Source organism: Spodoptera frugiperda, chromosome 30 (assembly GCF_023101765.2).
Source record: "Spodoptera frugiperda isolate SF20-4 chromosome 30, AGI-APGP_CSIRO_Sfru_2.0, whole genome shotgun sequence".
In the NCBI taxonomy this organism is placed as follows: Eukaryota; Metazoa; Arthropoda; class Insecta; order Lepidoptera; family Noctuidae; genus Spodoptera; species Spodoptera frugiperda.
In genome coordinates this window covers 5587290-5604459 of record NC_064241.1, presented here as the reverse complement: position 1 = coordinate 5604459, position 17170 = coordinate 5587290, and the positions used below count along the sequence as shown (strand labels likewise).

The following is a 17170-nucleotide window of genomic DNA, read 5'->3' as shown; positions in this document are numbered from 1 at the left end:
ATCTTTATAAATAGGGTTAAACCCTTATTTTAAAGAAAGAAAATAAAGTTCTTCTAAGATTTCACCTTGAGATTAACTAATGTGCTAGAAAATACACTAAATAAACCATTGTACCTGTATTATTACATTTTCTAACACAAAAGTTAACCTTGATATGCTTTTATTGCTTGCGTGACTCCTGGACTAAGTGTTCAACAATTGTGGTAGCGAAATAAAAATGTATCGCCTTTAACACTATGTAAAACTACAGTGATTACAAAAATCACGCAATTTGTATCAAGTCTATAGTTTAATTTACATAATAATATACATAAGTACAATATTATGTTAATCACCCTTCCACAGTACCTAGTGGTTACAAAGAGAATGACAGGAGAACGATTGTTGGTTGAAAATTATGGGACAGAATAAGTGTTGAATTTAAACATAGAAAGGTAGTAAAAGAATCAAAGAGAAATAAAGCTAAGGATACAGTGGAGGATGTGACACATGTCGCTAGCAATGTTAGGTGAAGTAGCGCGACTTTGAGTGACTCTTACCGGACAGTCAAACAACATCATCGTCGCAGTGAACATTAGTCGACATTATATGTTAAGCGAAATCGACCGATATCGCTTGACATGTCGCCAATACATGGCATGGGGCGTGTGCCCCTTAGTGGGATGACTTCTGTAAGGAGAGAACAGATAGAGAAGATGTACTTAATTATTAGCAGATTATCTTGTATATGCTCCTATATGTGTAGGTATATCATGTATCATATATCATATAGGAGTCATATACATAGGTATATAATGAATATTTTTTGTTAAGTCATTTGTAGACAATTTTGACCTTGATATTCTGAAAGCAAGATACTCATTAGAAACATATGTTTATGTTTATTAACCTCGTTGACATTATACGAGTCATAGTTTTTAATAACAGTTCATTAAGTTAATATATACTCGACTAATATATAAACAGTGAATCATTTAATTGAAATGATATGGATAGAATCACTTTTTCTTGGAAATTACCTTCTTACTTTTAGGTGTGACTTGAAAGACGATGTAGTGACAAGTATTGAAAAGGGAATGTTACGAATTACGATGGCTTAGACATGTAGAAAGGATGGATGAAAGCAGATATACGAAAGAAATATAGGTACAAGGCGGATATTAATGAAGCCGTCGATAGAGGGCACCCTAAACGGACATATAGAGACTGCATTGGTAATATATTAAAGAAGAGCCAAATTAAAAGTACCCTTAACTGACGAGAGAAAGAGGTATCTAAGATTCGTAGCAATTGGCGTTCCATTGTTCTGTTTACCCCCATGGGAGACAGGCGTGACGTTATGTATGTTATATTTATTTTAGGTGGGTACTTATGTATGTAAAAGTTTTATACATATATGTTTTTCTAATGTATTTCAATATTTATTTTATTTGACTGCAGCCCACAATACCGCGAAAGAGTATAGAAGCGATCATTCGAGTATTGCGAGTTCGAGTTCTAATTATTTATATATGTATTAAAAGTTTATGTAATTATGGAATGTCCTATTAGTCATTGGGAATATCAAAGTGATAATATTACTTAAATTCCTTAATACTATTTTAATGGAAGAGACACTTCATTGTTACAATAGGTACTTATACTTTATAAAACGAATTATCCTACTTGAAATATGGAAAACTAATGTAAATAACAGCTGTGATAATAGAAAATATTTATGAGAGTTTGTAGTACAATATATTTCTTTCCTTATTATGAAATGACTAAGCCGATTGGCAACGGTAGGTTAGTATACATTTGTTACAATCGATAGCTTGCTCGATTACACATTACTCATAAATTAACATTGACAATGCATCAACAACATTAACCATTAGTAAGTCTATTTTTACAAATAAAACAGAATTAATAAATATCCTATATATCCTTCAGCTAACAAACATCAAGATAAAACTAAAAGCAAAACATTACTAACAATAGAATAAAGAAAGAAATAAAAAAGTCCTTTTCCCGACAAAGATCTTATTTTGTAGTATAAAAGTGACAAACAAACATCCGGTCAAAGAAACATAATGTACGGTCGATGTGTCATTGCCTTATCTCGTACTTATTTATATATCAGTACTTATGTTTTGACGGCAGAAATATCTTTCACCCACAACGCCAGCTGCAGTTTCATTTTTACTTTATTTGGAAACAGACTTATCAGCGAGAGTGCCAGTATATTTAATTACAGAGATTTAACTTATCAGTACATTTTTATCTTTACTGGAGTGAGCATCATAGTTAGTATCGTCACTCGTTCGCGTGAACCGGTGGGTCTCAGACACAAAATGGGCAACTCGAAAAGTAAGAAAGTTAAAATTAGCGATGAACAAAGTCAGAGTGCTACTTCGACTAAGGAGGAGAGTCGGGAGAGGATTAACTCCTTGAAAACTGACGTCACTGATGGGGATGTGAAAAGAACAAATGAAGAATTGGATGGAGAGAATAGAGACAAGGACAATGCAAGCAGTGCATCAACAGTGGAAGTGCTTGACGACAAGTGAAAGTAAAAGACTTTAAAATTAAATAATGCCAAGTTAAGTACGATGGTGTGCCAAATAAAACAGTATATTTCTAATATGTTGTTCGTGTAAAGTTTGTGTTTTATTTTGACGCCGATATTCTAGTGACAATAAGGTTTTTAAATTATTTATCCATGGCTTAAAGTATTGTGTTTGGCAGATTATAATAATTATCGATATTTTTATCTTAGGCATTTCCGAAAACAATATCAAAATTAGGTAATACTGATTGTTATTTTTTTTAGGATTTTGCTTTTAAAATGAATAAATGCCTCTTTGTATATTTTTAGAGATATCATATTCTGTTGTTTTATTTTCAACAAAGATATTATTTTGCATAACAATAATTTGTAAGAGTATTTTTGTAAAACGATGAATATTGTTTCAGAGTAAGCTATACATACATACCTACATAGCAACTGACATTTCACATGAAATGCACCTCACAATTGCACAAACAAAATGAAACAGTTGTGTTTATTTTTGCAAAATAAAAATATAGGTATGAGCACCTCACTTATCTATACTTGAATGTCATTTAGAGTTCACATTAAGATTGATACCTAGGTGTAAGTCTGTTGTCTCCCTCCCACTTTTACTTTGATTACATTGTCCCTTTTGTTACAAATCACGCTTGTATCACGCAAAGGACAAGGGTATAAAGTATTGACCTTTTGCCTCAATATATGTATACTATGCCCGTATATGTATGTAGATGCATTTCTTTTGCATGAAATGATTTCATAAGAAGATTATGTATGTATAGTAATTTTGTATTGCTATTTGATTTTCTAATGAGCCTTTAAATATCGAAAAATGGAGAATTGGTATAAGTTAACATACCTATATTTATCAAATTTCATGCACTGAAACAAGTACTTATTTAATACCTTCGGTATTCCTACTGTTTTTTATATAATACTAGCTGACCCAGCGAACTTCGTACCGCTTTGGCGTAGCAATGATGCTCTACTTTATTTTGTATAGCTGAGTTATGTATGAGTCCCTATTCAATTTTAATTGGAATCTATAAATATCCTCCATATAAAAATGAATCCATAATTTCCTGATTAGTGGAGCGCCTGGGGGTTTTCACCTCGGATTAGAGTTACAGTGAATGAATTAATATGATCGATGTGGGATATTGTTTTTTAAACTATAAATTGCAATGTTTACCCAAAATTTTTTTGTGCACTCCATTTTTTTATTGTTTAAACAAATTATTATAAAAAATTAATGTTTGACCATATATTTTCACTTTAAACAGTATTTTTTTTTATTTATATGTTAAATCTTACCTGAGTAGACATATAGGAACATTTTTCAAAGATACCTGTGTATAAAAATAGCAGTATCTCGAACAGGTAGAAAAACGTGGAGGGGAGAGCGGAGCGACAGCTGCTATGTACAATGGAACTTCTTGGCCAGTTTAATTATAAATGAAACGCACTTTATTGTGTACATTGAAAAAAATACGGTAATTAATTATGACTAATGAAAAGAAAAAAAAATTTTTGTACAAAATCTGTTTATTTAAATATATAACATGGTTGTCTACATCAAATATTTTCTTCTACTTCATCTATCTGTATAATAGGTGAAGTATTGGAACAACTATTTCCGCTGCACTGTAAACATGATACACTGCAGTATAAACTACACTCGCGAGCAACCAAATCGACTCAACCTACATGTGCGCATTCGAAGATGTTTTCTTAAAAATATACTGAATTGCTTTTAAAAACCGATATACCATTAGAAAGCTTACAACTTCAGCTTTATATTGGTACCATTATTATAAAAATTGTATCAGTACTTTTTAAAATATTTAACTTAATTCAGCGGACTAGAGTATTTGCTCACTACGACTCCAACAAGTTATAACACAAACTACCCCTATAAAACCGATCCAATCGAGGTGTTCTCGGGCAAATTGAAAGCGCGCTTGCTGATGGCGGGTCGTCAATTTCGGGCCTGTGGTAGGCCGTTTAGGGGTGAGGTTGGCTTCCTTCAACCATCTCCGTACTGTCCACTCGCTGACAGCCACTCTTCGAACTCTTCTGAGTTTCTGTTGAACATCGACACCGGTTAAGTGACGATTTCGTAGTGAAGTTGAAATAATAAAACGGTCGTCTCTCTCCGAGGTGGACCGGTGGCGGCTTATTCTTGGTCTTCGATTGAAGGCACTAGTATCTTGATACTACCTGTACCCTCTTGATACTGCAGATTGGCTCAAACTCAGATGAGCAGCAACTCTTCGCTGACTTAGTCCTTGTTCCAGTAGAGCAACGACTTGAGCGGCTTCTTCTGGTGTCGTATCCAAAATTTTTGGAAATAAAATAAAGCGTTTTTGCGGAGATGTGTACGATCAACTTTCGATAAGCCACAGATAAAGTTAACCTTAATGTGGAGGTTTTATAGGGGTAGTTTGTGTTATAACTTGTTGGAGTCGTAGTGAGCAAATACTCTAGTCCGCTGAATTAAGTTAAATATTTTAAAAAGTACTGATACAATTTTTATAATAATGGTACCAATATAAAGCTGAAGTTGTAAGCTTTCTAATGGTATATCGGTTTTTAAAAGCAATTCAGTATATTTTTAAGAAAACATCTTCGAATGCGCACATGTAGGTTGAGTCGATTTGGTTGCTCGCGAGTGTAGTTTATACTGCAGTGTATCATGTTTACAGTGCAGCGGAAATAGTTGTTCCAATACTTCACCTATTATACAGATAGATGAAGTAGAAGAAAATATTTGATGTAGACAACCATGTTATATATTTAAATAAACAGATTTTGTACAAATATTTTTTTCTTTTCATTAGTCATAATTAATTACCGTATTTTTTTCAATGTACACAATAAAGTGCGTTTCATTTATAATTAAACTGGCCAAGAAGTTCCATTGTACATAGCAGCTGTCGCTCCGCTCTCCTCCACGTTTTTCTACCTGTTCGAGATACTGCTATTTTTATACACAGGTATCTTTGAAAAATGTTCCTATATGTCTACTCAGGTAAGATTTAACATATAAATAAAAAAAAATACTGTTTAAAGTGAAAATATATGGTCAAACATTAATTTTTTATAATAATTTGTTTAAACAATAAAAAAATGGAGTGCACAAAAAAATTTTGGGTAAACATTGCAATTTATAGTTTAAAAAACAATATCCCACATCGATCATATTAATTCATTCACTGTAACTCTAATCCGAGGTTTTACGGTTTTGAATGCTCCAGGCACTCCACTAGATCTCACTTTACCTGAAAAGGACTTTACTAATTTAAAAAAAAAAACAAAATATATTTTCATAATAGTGTTTATTTCATAGGATTCAATCATTTCACTGTCCTGCAGGCGCCTTATCGGCTCTGATGCCAATTTTGTGATTATCTGATGGCATGCGGTCTAATGCATTTGTGAATGTCTAATGCATCGGTCTAATGCAACTAATTCATTGTGTTGAAGGAAAAATGTTTGAAGTTGTTCATCACAATGGATCTCTTTACTGAGTTGTGGTGCGCGCAACGCTGATCGACTTCTCTTGCTGAATTGTCCATAAAATATATTTGCAAAAATGTATAGTCTTCAACAGGCACTGGCAATAAGGAACCTGTTTGATGATATATTTGAATCCCTGAATCTGCAAGAATATAAATATGTATATAAATAGGCAATTGTATAGCAAATTGTACCACCATGTGGCTCGCAAAATACTGCCACAATACTTTACATCATTTCAAATTAAAACTACTTTTAACCTCGACAGTAAACAGCCTTCCACGGGAGCTTTAGGTAGTAGGCTTTACCAAGAACATCTTGCTCATGCCACTATAAAATACAACATGTTATAAATGTTGCTGATTAAGTCTTCGGATTATAGACTATTATTATGTATTTGATTTATTGTTTACAAAATAAACACATCACTGACTCGACATATTTTGCACCAGCTACATGGTTTTAAAACTAAAAAAAAACGTTTGCCATTATACTTACTTGCTAAAAGTAGCCAAAAAATTGTCTCGTATAACTTTTGTTGCCCCAAATGATGTCATTTGAAAGCAATTATTGTACTGCTGGATATGAGTCAAAAAATGAACCAATGAATGTAGTGGCTCTGGTGGCGGTACCAATGGCGTCAATTTGACTTGGCCGCTGGCGCAACATAATCCAGAGGCTTCATTTTTTAATTTCAATCCCAATGTGGACACACAATGTTCATTAGTCCAATAGCAACAATTTGCTCTGAACTGTAATCAATTGCCACATTATAACTGAATGCAGCTTTGTGGGGATTAAACACAACATTTCTATCTTGATATCGATTCAGTTCAAGTTCATTTCGCGCTTCGCGTTGCTCATCAGTTTGATTTGCTCTTGTATTTCTTTGACTTGCCGTATTTCGAGTTCTGCGGCCTAAGCTTGTACGTCTGGTTGGTAGCATTGTTAAAAACGAAATTCCAACTGAAAATAAAAAGCTCTCATACATTTTCTGCATAACCGTGTATACCAAATTGTAGTATTGTGTAGTCACCAAAAGTTACTAAAAATCAATAATGAAGATGTGAACTTACCTTGATTAACAAACACTTATTAGCAAATAAAAATCTTCTTAGTCTTTAAAACTCGAAGAAATATTAAGATAATCTCTCAGAAATATTGAAAAATATACATTTAATTTTGCATATTTTAAAAAACGCGCAATACGAATGTCAATGTCATTCACACCAATAGACTATATTGAAAGAGCATCGTTTGTTCGAAAACGTGAATAGAAACTTTAATTTACACAAAATAAATTTCTGAACACACGCGTAACTGTTGATAATTTGTCATTATTTCTGAACGCACGCATAATTATGCGTGCTATTAATTAATATTTGAGGAATTTCTATTAATGCTTAATGCACTTTTCAACATTTTCAATAGATTAAAAAAATACAGACAATTGTTTATTCACCCTTTTCATAGTTTATGCATAAATGTCAATCATTATTTACAGAATTTGAATTTAGAAACAACAAATATTTGACATGTACAAATGAAAATTTATCGAATCTAGCTTTTGCCCGCGACTTTGTCTGCGTAGTGGTGTTAGTGGTCAAAATGCTGCCGTATGTCATCTAAAATGTGAATTACTTGAGAATATGTTACTGTTAGCATTTTTAAAGATATGTATTCCAAAGAAACCACGACCGCCGATTCATCATTTTATAATCATGATGAAAAGTAGCCAAGGTTATCTATATTATTTTCCTTTAATTTCCTATATATTGCCTATCAATAAAAAAATACATTGTTTCGTTGTTATATTCCAAAAAAAAAAATCATTCGTGCAAGCGTAACCTCAACACAAACAGGATTACTTTCGCATTCATAACATTAGTATGGTAGTAGGGATATTGGCGATTTAAATAAGTATATGTGTATTTAAATAAGAATCGAACGCGAGTGAAGGCACAGGCAACGTATTAACGAAAATGACGAATTTTCAAGCAAACATTAATCTCCTCTATCAAACATACTACGCCTTCTACCCTTTTTATTAAAAAGTAGCCTATGTTCTTTCGCTCCTCATTAAGTGTCTAAATACAAAATTTCACTGTTACAGCTTTAAAAATGACGAATTTCCATATGACCATTTATCCCTTATTTTTACCCATTCTCCGCTATTTTTTTGCAATAAAAAGTATCAAGGTCTATTCTATCTCAGTACTAAATTCCATCAAAATCGGTTCACTGGTTTAGGCTTGAAAGCGTAATTACAGACAGACAGAGTTACTTTCGCATTTATAATATTAGTAGGGATTCTGTGCTCCAAGTCACCAACGCACACTTATTCAATAGCATTTGTTTTTTAGTATCCAATAGCATTTATCCAACAATGAACTTTATCCAATAGCAATAAAGCTCAAATTGACTCTACGTATTAGTTAGAAAACGTTTGTATGGGATAAAGGAAAGGGCAGTTTTTAGGGTTTTTCCGTCAATTATTTGATATTTTCTCACCTTTTAAACCTTCCCTGGACTTCTACAAATAATTCAAGACAAAAATTTGCCAAATCGGTCCAGCCGTTCTCGAGTTTTAGCGAGACAAAGGAATAGCAATTGATTTTTATATATATAGACTAGCTGGGTCGGTAAACTTTGTACCGTATCAAACACTTTGTTCTCTCTCACCTTTTAAACCTTTCCTGGACTGCCACTAATAATTCAAGACCAAATTGATCCAGCCGTTCTCGAGTTTTAACGAGTTTATCGAACAGTAGTGGTTTTATATATAGAGATGTATAAGGTTTGTCTAGTCTAGCAGCTGCGTATTTAAGCTTCTAAACGGATCAAATTCTCTAGCTTACTTTATAAGCAATTTCCCCCAAATAATTTATCCCTAAAACATTAATAACAAACTAAACCTGTTTTATCTTTTATCGTCACAGTATTACGACATAAAATTGATCGATTGATTCATTATTCCATGTTGACCTTTTCTTTTTTCGATTTTCTGATAAATAAAACACGCACCCCGCCCAATCATAATATAGCCACGCATTTAGGTGACTCTAGAGGCCACAATATATTAACTTAGAAGTCAATTCTCATTGTCACACCTATAATTTTGTATGGATACATCAATTACGTGTGTAATTCGTACTATCCTCAAACCCACTCTTCACCTACATCGATAAGTGTATTTCTGTAATTATATAATCGATAGCAAATACTGTTATCATTCTGATTGTAATTCAATTGTCGTTATAGGAAAATGTTTATATAAGTGAATTCAAGTGAAATTGACTTATAAACGTCATAAGTCAAGATAATGGATGCAATTTGGCAGATCTTATCTCCTGATAACAGGTGAGCTCCTCCTCAGCTGAATTATTGAGTTGCAAATAAGTTTAAAGATTGGTAATACTGTGGTCTCTCAAATTTTGAATGTAATAGGGATGATGACGAAGTATGAATGAAAAAATATTGGACACGTACTTTTTTATTTTGTCGTAAGTATAAGAAAACAATACTTAGGTACATAAAATGAATCAAATTTAAGGAGCGGGAGCTAACTACGTCACTTTTGAGTAGGTATAAAACGTACACAAAAGTGACATCACGCGATATTTCAAATCAATATATCATCGAAAGTACTTGTTTCCGTAAGAAAATAAAAAATACGTATCTAAGGTTTTAAAATAATCTACCAGACGGACATTAAAATAAACAATTAGTCATCTACCCTATTGTTTGATCACCACAATAGTCTTCACTTCTGGGTATCTTTGGTATCTATCTACATGCATCTAGGTGCAAGTCGTACTCTTAGGGTGCTTTTCCACCACAGATGTACCATGAAGATGTAATAGCTAAGCTGTGAAACTATGTTAATGTGACCGTTTCCACTGATACCAAGCTAGATAGCTGTGCGGGGAAGATGAGAAGCTCGAGTATGCGAAGTATCGATAGGTCCCTCCTAGTACACATCCATGGCACGCATCTTTCAATATAAAAACATAGCTTAGCTTAATCCATGTCCACCAGTGCTAAGCTATGTGTACCAATGAATATGATTAGCGGATGCCAAACGCATCTACAGCAACGTAGCATAGCACATCTTTGGTAGAAAAGCAGCCTTAAAGAGTGACAGTATCACCTATTATAGGTAAATCCTTTTACATGCCTTCCCTTACAATCGGAAGTAGACCGTGGGAATTATATGAAGGTATCTAGAGATGTCTGTAAACATTTGGCAGTGGGATTTTTCCTTATTACTTATTTATAGTTTAGTAGTCATAAGTCGAGTCAAGAAAGCGAAAGAATTATTGATTCTGTTGATGAAGCGAAATAGGTGTATAAGAATCGTAGCAATTGGCGTTCCATTGCCTCTGCCTATCCCCATGGGAGACAGGCGTGAGGTTATGTATGTATGTAAGTCGAGTCAATACTGAAATTTTGTTTTTAGTTTTGACCCTTTGATTAGAAAGTAACGTGAATTGACTATTTTGAACTCTTATTAACAAATAGCACAACACCTAAATAGTTCATAAGTGCAAAATTAACAATAACAAAACAAATTTACATCATAATGAGGCTGCAATCATCTAATTGACTGTACATTTCATTATTGTATGATTGGGAAGCGACCTTGACTGGCCCGTCGCATACAATAATAACACATTGTAAGTTATCTGGGGAACAGAAATAACATGCAATTCATGTGCGAACCGTTTGTCATACAGTGGAATGTTTTTGTTACATGTGTGCTTAAGGGAACTCTGGCATCGAAGTGTAACAACTTCGATCAACTATACTTATAAATATGAACTTGTAACAATGAGTTGGTATGAGATAGGAAAGATGGTGTTTGTTTTTAAAATTGCTACTGTTTTTGTATAAAATGTGAACCCGTGTGAATTACCTATTATTTATTACGATTCATGTAGGCCTGTGAAGAGACAATTTTAACAAACATAGCCTTGCCAGTTATCTATCTGAAACAGAAGTTTCTTGCTCGTTCTTCTCCTTTCGAAGCTACACTTTGAAACGAGCACCTAGCTTCACTGACGGACAGACTCTCACACTATTATTTATTTCTCTGTTTGTTGATATTTCAAGAGCACCCATTTTTTTTGATTTTAGAACGAACTATCAAAATGTTGGAAAAATAAAGAAGCAAGTTACAATTAATTTTGTGTATATTTGTGTAAGCAATGGTGACGCTAACGTGCGTAAACCTTTAAATGATACCAGTAGTGTTTTTACATATAATTAATATGTTTCAGAAAAATATTTTTAATGAACACTCATACACAAAAATCAATGCGATATTTATTATTATTTATACCACAAAGTTGTAAGCAGAGATGAATACATCAAATATCAGTACAAATGCTAACTTTGTCAGTTATCCTGAAGTATTACTATACCGTTATTATATCGTCACGCCTTTAATCCCCGAATGGGTAAGCAGAGGTGCACATTATGGCACGTAATGTCACTGTACAATGCACACCCACTTTTCGCAATTTATATGTTGTAAGTCCCATGTAATACGTGAGCCTATTGCCATGTACCGGCTATATTCAGACTCCGTGCTACCACTGAGAAGTTTTTCAAAATCTAAAAAACAGTATTACTATACCGTTTCAGTCATAATTAGCGATTGGTAGTTTTCCTTTGTAAAACCAGACAGTAAAGTATTTTTATCCATGAGAACATCAAGGCAACATAAAGAAAATGTGTCATCCGTATAACCCGTGCAGCTTTTGTTTTGGTCTGAGCGATAAGCGATGAGTAACAAGACACGGCATGGTGTTTTAGATAACAGACTATTAAAAGATTAGCGTTACACCTCATTTATAATGGCTTTAGATAGGTATACATCATGTGTCATTCTCGGTTTTGTCATGAAGACAATACATACCAGAAACATTTGACACCATTCCGATTCCTTCCGTGGGTGTAGTAAGAGACTACTAAGAGATAATTTAATACGGACACGGACCAAACCATCCATACAGGCATGCAGGTGATGATACACACAGGGCAGTAGCGCTCTCTGGTAAACTAGTGCCCTTAGTATGAGTTTACTTTACGTTGAACGAAAACGAAACGAGAGCGCGTTCGGCGCTCTGATTGGCCCGTGCGAATGAACCATCCAATCAGAGCGCCTGACGTGCTCTCGTTTCGAACCTTTTAAACTGCGATCTCCACTACTAAACGTGGATTATGGCAAACCCTTCTTTTGTAGATGAGACCTATATGTAGTGTACAGTTGACTTATTGACTGCACAGTTGACACTGTGGCTGGGCAACAGGCTGCCTTGCAACGTCTCGGGCCTCGATTTCCGCACGGAACAACAACTCTTTGTAAGATCCACAGATTGTTGTTCTGGGTCTGGGTGTCATGTGTATATGAACTTGTATATTTGTAAACGCACCAACGACACAGGAGAAAATCTTAATGTGGGGCAAAGTAAAGAAGTGTAGGTACTATCACGGTCTGTTGATGTTGTGTCATTCTCACGATGACTAAGAATTTCAAGATCGACTGAAGTACGTATGAATAATTAGGTAAACAGATATTAGTTAGCATAACATTATGTGGATTCCTCATGCGTGCACTCATGAAGGTCGGTCTGTAGGAACGTAATCCTTTTATCTGCAAATCCAACGTTAATGAGTAACAAAAGAAGAATTAAAGGTTTTGGAAGCGTGACTAGTTCACTAGACTATTTTGGTTTTGTGCATACGAATATTCTGAGAAGACTAAGACTTGTTATTCTTTATTTATCCTATGAGTCCCATCGTGAAGGTAGAAATATTTCTATAGTAATAAGACTTCCTCATCTTACATGTAATTTAAAAGTTAACTTACAAAAATCATCACGTTTTTTATCCCTGAAGGGGTAGGCAGAGGTGCACGTTATATACAATGTACACTTTTCACCATTTGTCTTATAAGTCCCATTTAATAAGAGGTGAGCCAGTAGCCATATACTGGGTACAATTCAAGACTCCGTGCTACTAATGAGAAAATTACGAAAAACCCAAATAAGCCACTTTGCCCGACCCGGGAATCGAACTCGAAAGCCCAGCAGACGCACTTGCAACCAATCGGGCAACGAGGTAGACAGGCAGACAAACTTGTAAAAAGTAGGTTTATAATCTAAGGATTAGCCACTGTTTAATCTTATATGAATTACCTAAACACACTAGGTATTAGTGTATGGGTAGAATTTCGTCATTTATTACATTGGATTAAGTTAATAACACTAGCAAAAAGTAGGAAATGTTTTTTACGTCTTATACTAGAGCTGAAAGTTTATAGTTCCTACTTCTTTTTGTTCATAAATAAATGCTAATTATGCGTATTCTTAGATCATCATTGTAATATAAAGACTAGTAACAGACCACTGCCGTATCTGTTACTCCACTGGTAATTGAGTATACCTAGTTTGACCCGGAGCTGCGGACTGGCTAGCGGGTTTACCGGGGCTCCGGCTCGAAAAGCAGTGTAGGAACGGGGTGGTTTTTAGTCAGTAAGAGTCTGAGGCCCCCTCTCGCCTTGTCCAAGGCGGGAGAAGTCATTGAAGATTTTCCCTCTTAAAAAAATGGTACCTAGGTTATTTACATTTCATACCAAATTTGAGTGATTTAACATTACTTAATGTATCATAGTTCTTAAATAAATCTGATTAAAATATCTAAGCACTAACCTTAATTGAATACAACTGAACATGACCTATACAAAATGTATGACAGTGTGACATCTCATACTATGTTTGTTCAGTCACAAAGTTCCTATTATAATCCTTTATGTAAGGTAAAATTATACGTAGATGGTACATTTCGATCCGTGATTTGATGGTCACCATGACTTGTCGTTGTGATGGCACCGCCCATCGTTGCTATGGCACCCATACACCATAACAGGTTTTATTCACAATCATAACAGACTTATAAATCAGTATTTCTATGGACTTCAGTTGAAACAGTGACTTTCGTTCGTTGTCCGTCGAAAGCTTATTCGAAACTACGCGAATTGGTTATTTTGTTCGGTCATCTATAGGCTGTTTCCAAAATAATAGTTTGTGAATTAATTTTGAATATTGTGCCAGTTTGATTAAAAATAATTCAAACTGGGCCAATGTATGGACAAAACTGTCGTAGAAAAAATACAAAAAGCAAAGTGAGTTTTTTTTTTCGAAATTCGTTTAATTTTGCATGTTGTTGTTTGTTGTCGTTTTGCAACTTAGATCTTCAAATGATTTTTTTTTCTTGAATACATTTAAATTATTTTAAATTTCATTTTGAGTGTTATTATGTTAATTATTTTTTTCTTTAGGTTCAATAGCAATAAACAAGACGGCAACTAAAAGTTTTTAAGTGAAAAATATTATTTAAATTAATTCATCATGAAAAGCTTAGCATGTTTAATGGCTGTATGTCTTATTATAAATGTTCCTAGGTAAGTGATTTTTGTGTGAATTAGGTGAGGGAATAGATAATGTATTACTTTGGGCGATACTGGAGTTTTTTGCTAACCGGTGGTGGGTTTTAATTTATTTATTTTCTTATTATGTTCGGTCTATTTCAAGGTTTCTTTATAACTGGTACAGGGTTTAAAATTCTTTTTGTGTAACTTAACACCGGGATTTTTAATTTATATAAAAATCCTTTTAATGCTATTCTACCATTACAAATTAACCAGTTACATAATATAAAGTAAAATAATTAAAGGTTAAAGTTTATTATAGCATGATCTATGATTTGCTTACTGAAATATTTCAGCACTGAAATTTATCTGCACGCGATAGTAAAGTTGCAAGTTTTTGTGATAGTTTGTGTTTGTGCACGATTGCAATCTTCCATTCGTCGTTTCATGACAATGTACGTAATTACCGACTGGTACCTGTATCATTATTTACATTATAAACATGTAAATATCTAACAATATGTAGTTATTTTAAAATAACGAAGAGTGAACACATGATTAAATGTAACAACGAGTATTAATAAATGCCATTTGGACACCGACTCCGTATCGTAATTCATTTCTGAAATCTAAGTTGTAACTGATTTTTTGTTCTTGATCTTATTTTGAAATAAAATAAAATTATTAGATAGCCTTAATTTCTGTAACTCATGTCGTTCAATTTCGTCAACCTATAAGTGACTCCTAACAGTATAAGTAAAGGGTTAGTTTAGGTTCTGCGTCATACTAAGTAACTTTTAGTTAAGAGATGATTTAAGGGTGGTTGATGAAAACGGCAATTAAATTTTTTTGTCGGTGACAGGCATCGAATTAAGCATTCATTTAGATTATCATCATGATGAGTTTGGATTACTAACCGATATACTAACAGTACTAGTTGTATATTATGATTATCGTAGTTAAAATAAATTGGTGGTTATCATATTCTTCCACGGGTAGCTATAACGATGTGTTAACTAATTTGACATGTTGATATGAACCGTAAGTAGTCTGTCAATATTTGTGTATTTTGTTACTGGTTATTGGTAATTTGATATCTCTATTATAACTTTCTATATGTGCTTTATCGTTGTTTGTAGAAATGACATAAAGCATGAAGATTAATTTGGAAACATAAAGCAAGTATAAAGGAGGAGATGCCATAACTTGATTGTGCCCTAAGTATAACACAAAAACGGCCATGCCCAGTTATATTATAACTAAAAATGTAAACAGTTTCAAGCGCTCAGAAAGTGGCACATTAAAATGTGGACAATTAGCAATGCTTTTGTAGTATTTCTCTTTTCCATCTAGCGAGATGGAAAATAGATTGCAAATGGTTTGTAAGGTCTCGCGCTCCCCGTAAAGTGTCACGCATTGTGTTATTAAAGGGAAATCCAGTTATGATATCTCCTCTTTGTATTTTGGGAATCAGGAATCATAGTTTAATCTTCGTTCTAGAACTGATTCTTAAACCAGAATATTCTTATCAATACACGATATTAGATTGGATCCCTGATCAACTTCATTAGGATTGTTTTTGTTATAAACAAAGAAATTATAACAAACAGTCGGAATCGATTGGCCAATAACAATATACATGCTTTGTTTAACAATAACAAAGCAATAATGATTAAGTACTAAAATAAGCTATCACACAATTAGTTCATCCATTTAGGGACTAAGAAACATACAATAAAGGTGATTTATCTAACAATATGATTGCCATTAGAACTTAAAACGAAATATTTACCATGTTTATTAGTTTTTGTGAGTTTCCGATATTTCGGCACTGTTGCAAGCGATATGATATATGTGGGTGTATGATATCGGAATCGGATAATCGGATAGCAAAAACTAATAAACATGGTAAATATCCCGTTTTAAGTTCTAATGATATTACTAGTGACCATGTCAGTTTAACACTTTAATCGCTACGGGGGTCACCGGTGACCGACGTTAGCGGAGGATTTGCCTTCAACAGTTTTCTATTAGCAGCCTAAAAACTTATAATATAATTGCCATCTTTCAACAGCAACGCAGCAGCCCGTTCTAAGAACAAGATGCCAAACCAGCCAATCAAGGTGTACTACCTCCCACCTTCTCCGCCATGCCGGTCCATCATCATGGCTGCCAAGGTTATAGGGGTAGACTTGGAACTCGTCCTAACGAATATCATGGAAGGACATCACATGACACCGGAGTATCTTAAGGTATGGATGATAGGGAGTAGTAGAAGTAATTTGTTGTATATTTTCTTCTAATGAAGATCAGATTTTTCAATCAAACGGTAACTTTTGTGCTTTTTTTTACGTCTGTCAGTTACGTGTGTTGTATGGAAAATCTGTCAAAAATCTAAAATTATTATTAACTTAAATAAAATTACGTATAACATGAGGTTTCTTTTTTCAATTTCTTTTTTATATTTTGTAAAATTGGGGAAACAGTCATAATTAACAATGAAAAGAAAATAAGAATAAAATAATAAAATTATTTTCATGATGACAAATAGGTTTTTTATCATGTATTCTTTCAGTACCACTACCTATATGTTTCGTTTTGAGAAAATAGTGCTATAGAATACCTAGGTTCTCAGCTACAATTCCCAAGAATAGAGTCTGGGAAAT

The 17170-nt window shown here is 33.7% G+C and overlaps 1 protein-coding gene and 1 long non-coding RNA gene across 4 annotated transcripts in view; one reads left to right on the top strand and one right to left on the bottom strand.

Annotated features, from left to right (window-relative positions):
- Positions 1-17170, top strand: part of LOC118269876 (glutathione S-transferase D7) — a 32448-nt gene that overhangs the window by 10199 nt on the left and 5079 nt on the right. The window contains exons 1-3 of one of the 3 annotated variants that reach the window (XM_050706872.1): positions 14035-14258; positions 14415-14537; positions 16579-16756. In XM_050706872.1, coding sequence (XP_050562829.1) covers positions 14485-14537; positions 16579-16756 — 231 coding nt within the window. In that variant the 5' untranslated portion in view covers positions 14035-14258; positions 14415-14484. Of the gene's footprint in view, positions 1-14033; positions 14259-14414; positions 14538-16578; positions 16757-17170 lie in introns of those variants that run through there. The other 2 variants (XM_050706874.1, XM_050706873.1) reach the window with 2 other exon arrangements.
- Positions 5842-17170, bottom strand: part of LOC126912808 (uncharacterized) — a 114637-nt gene continuing 103308 nt past the window's right edge. Inside the window, exons 3-4 of the long non-coding RNA XR_007707455.1 lie at positions 6569-6727; positions 5842-6212 (exon numbers count right to left, since the gene is read on the bottom strand). This is a non-coding gene — a long non-coding RNA (uncharacterized LOC126912808). The remainder of the gene's footprint in view (positions 6213-6568; positions 6728-17170) is intronic.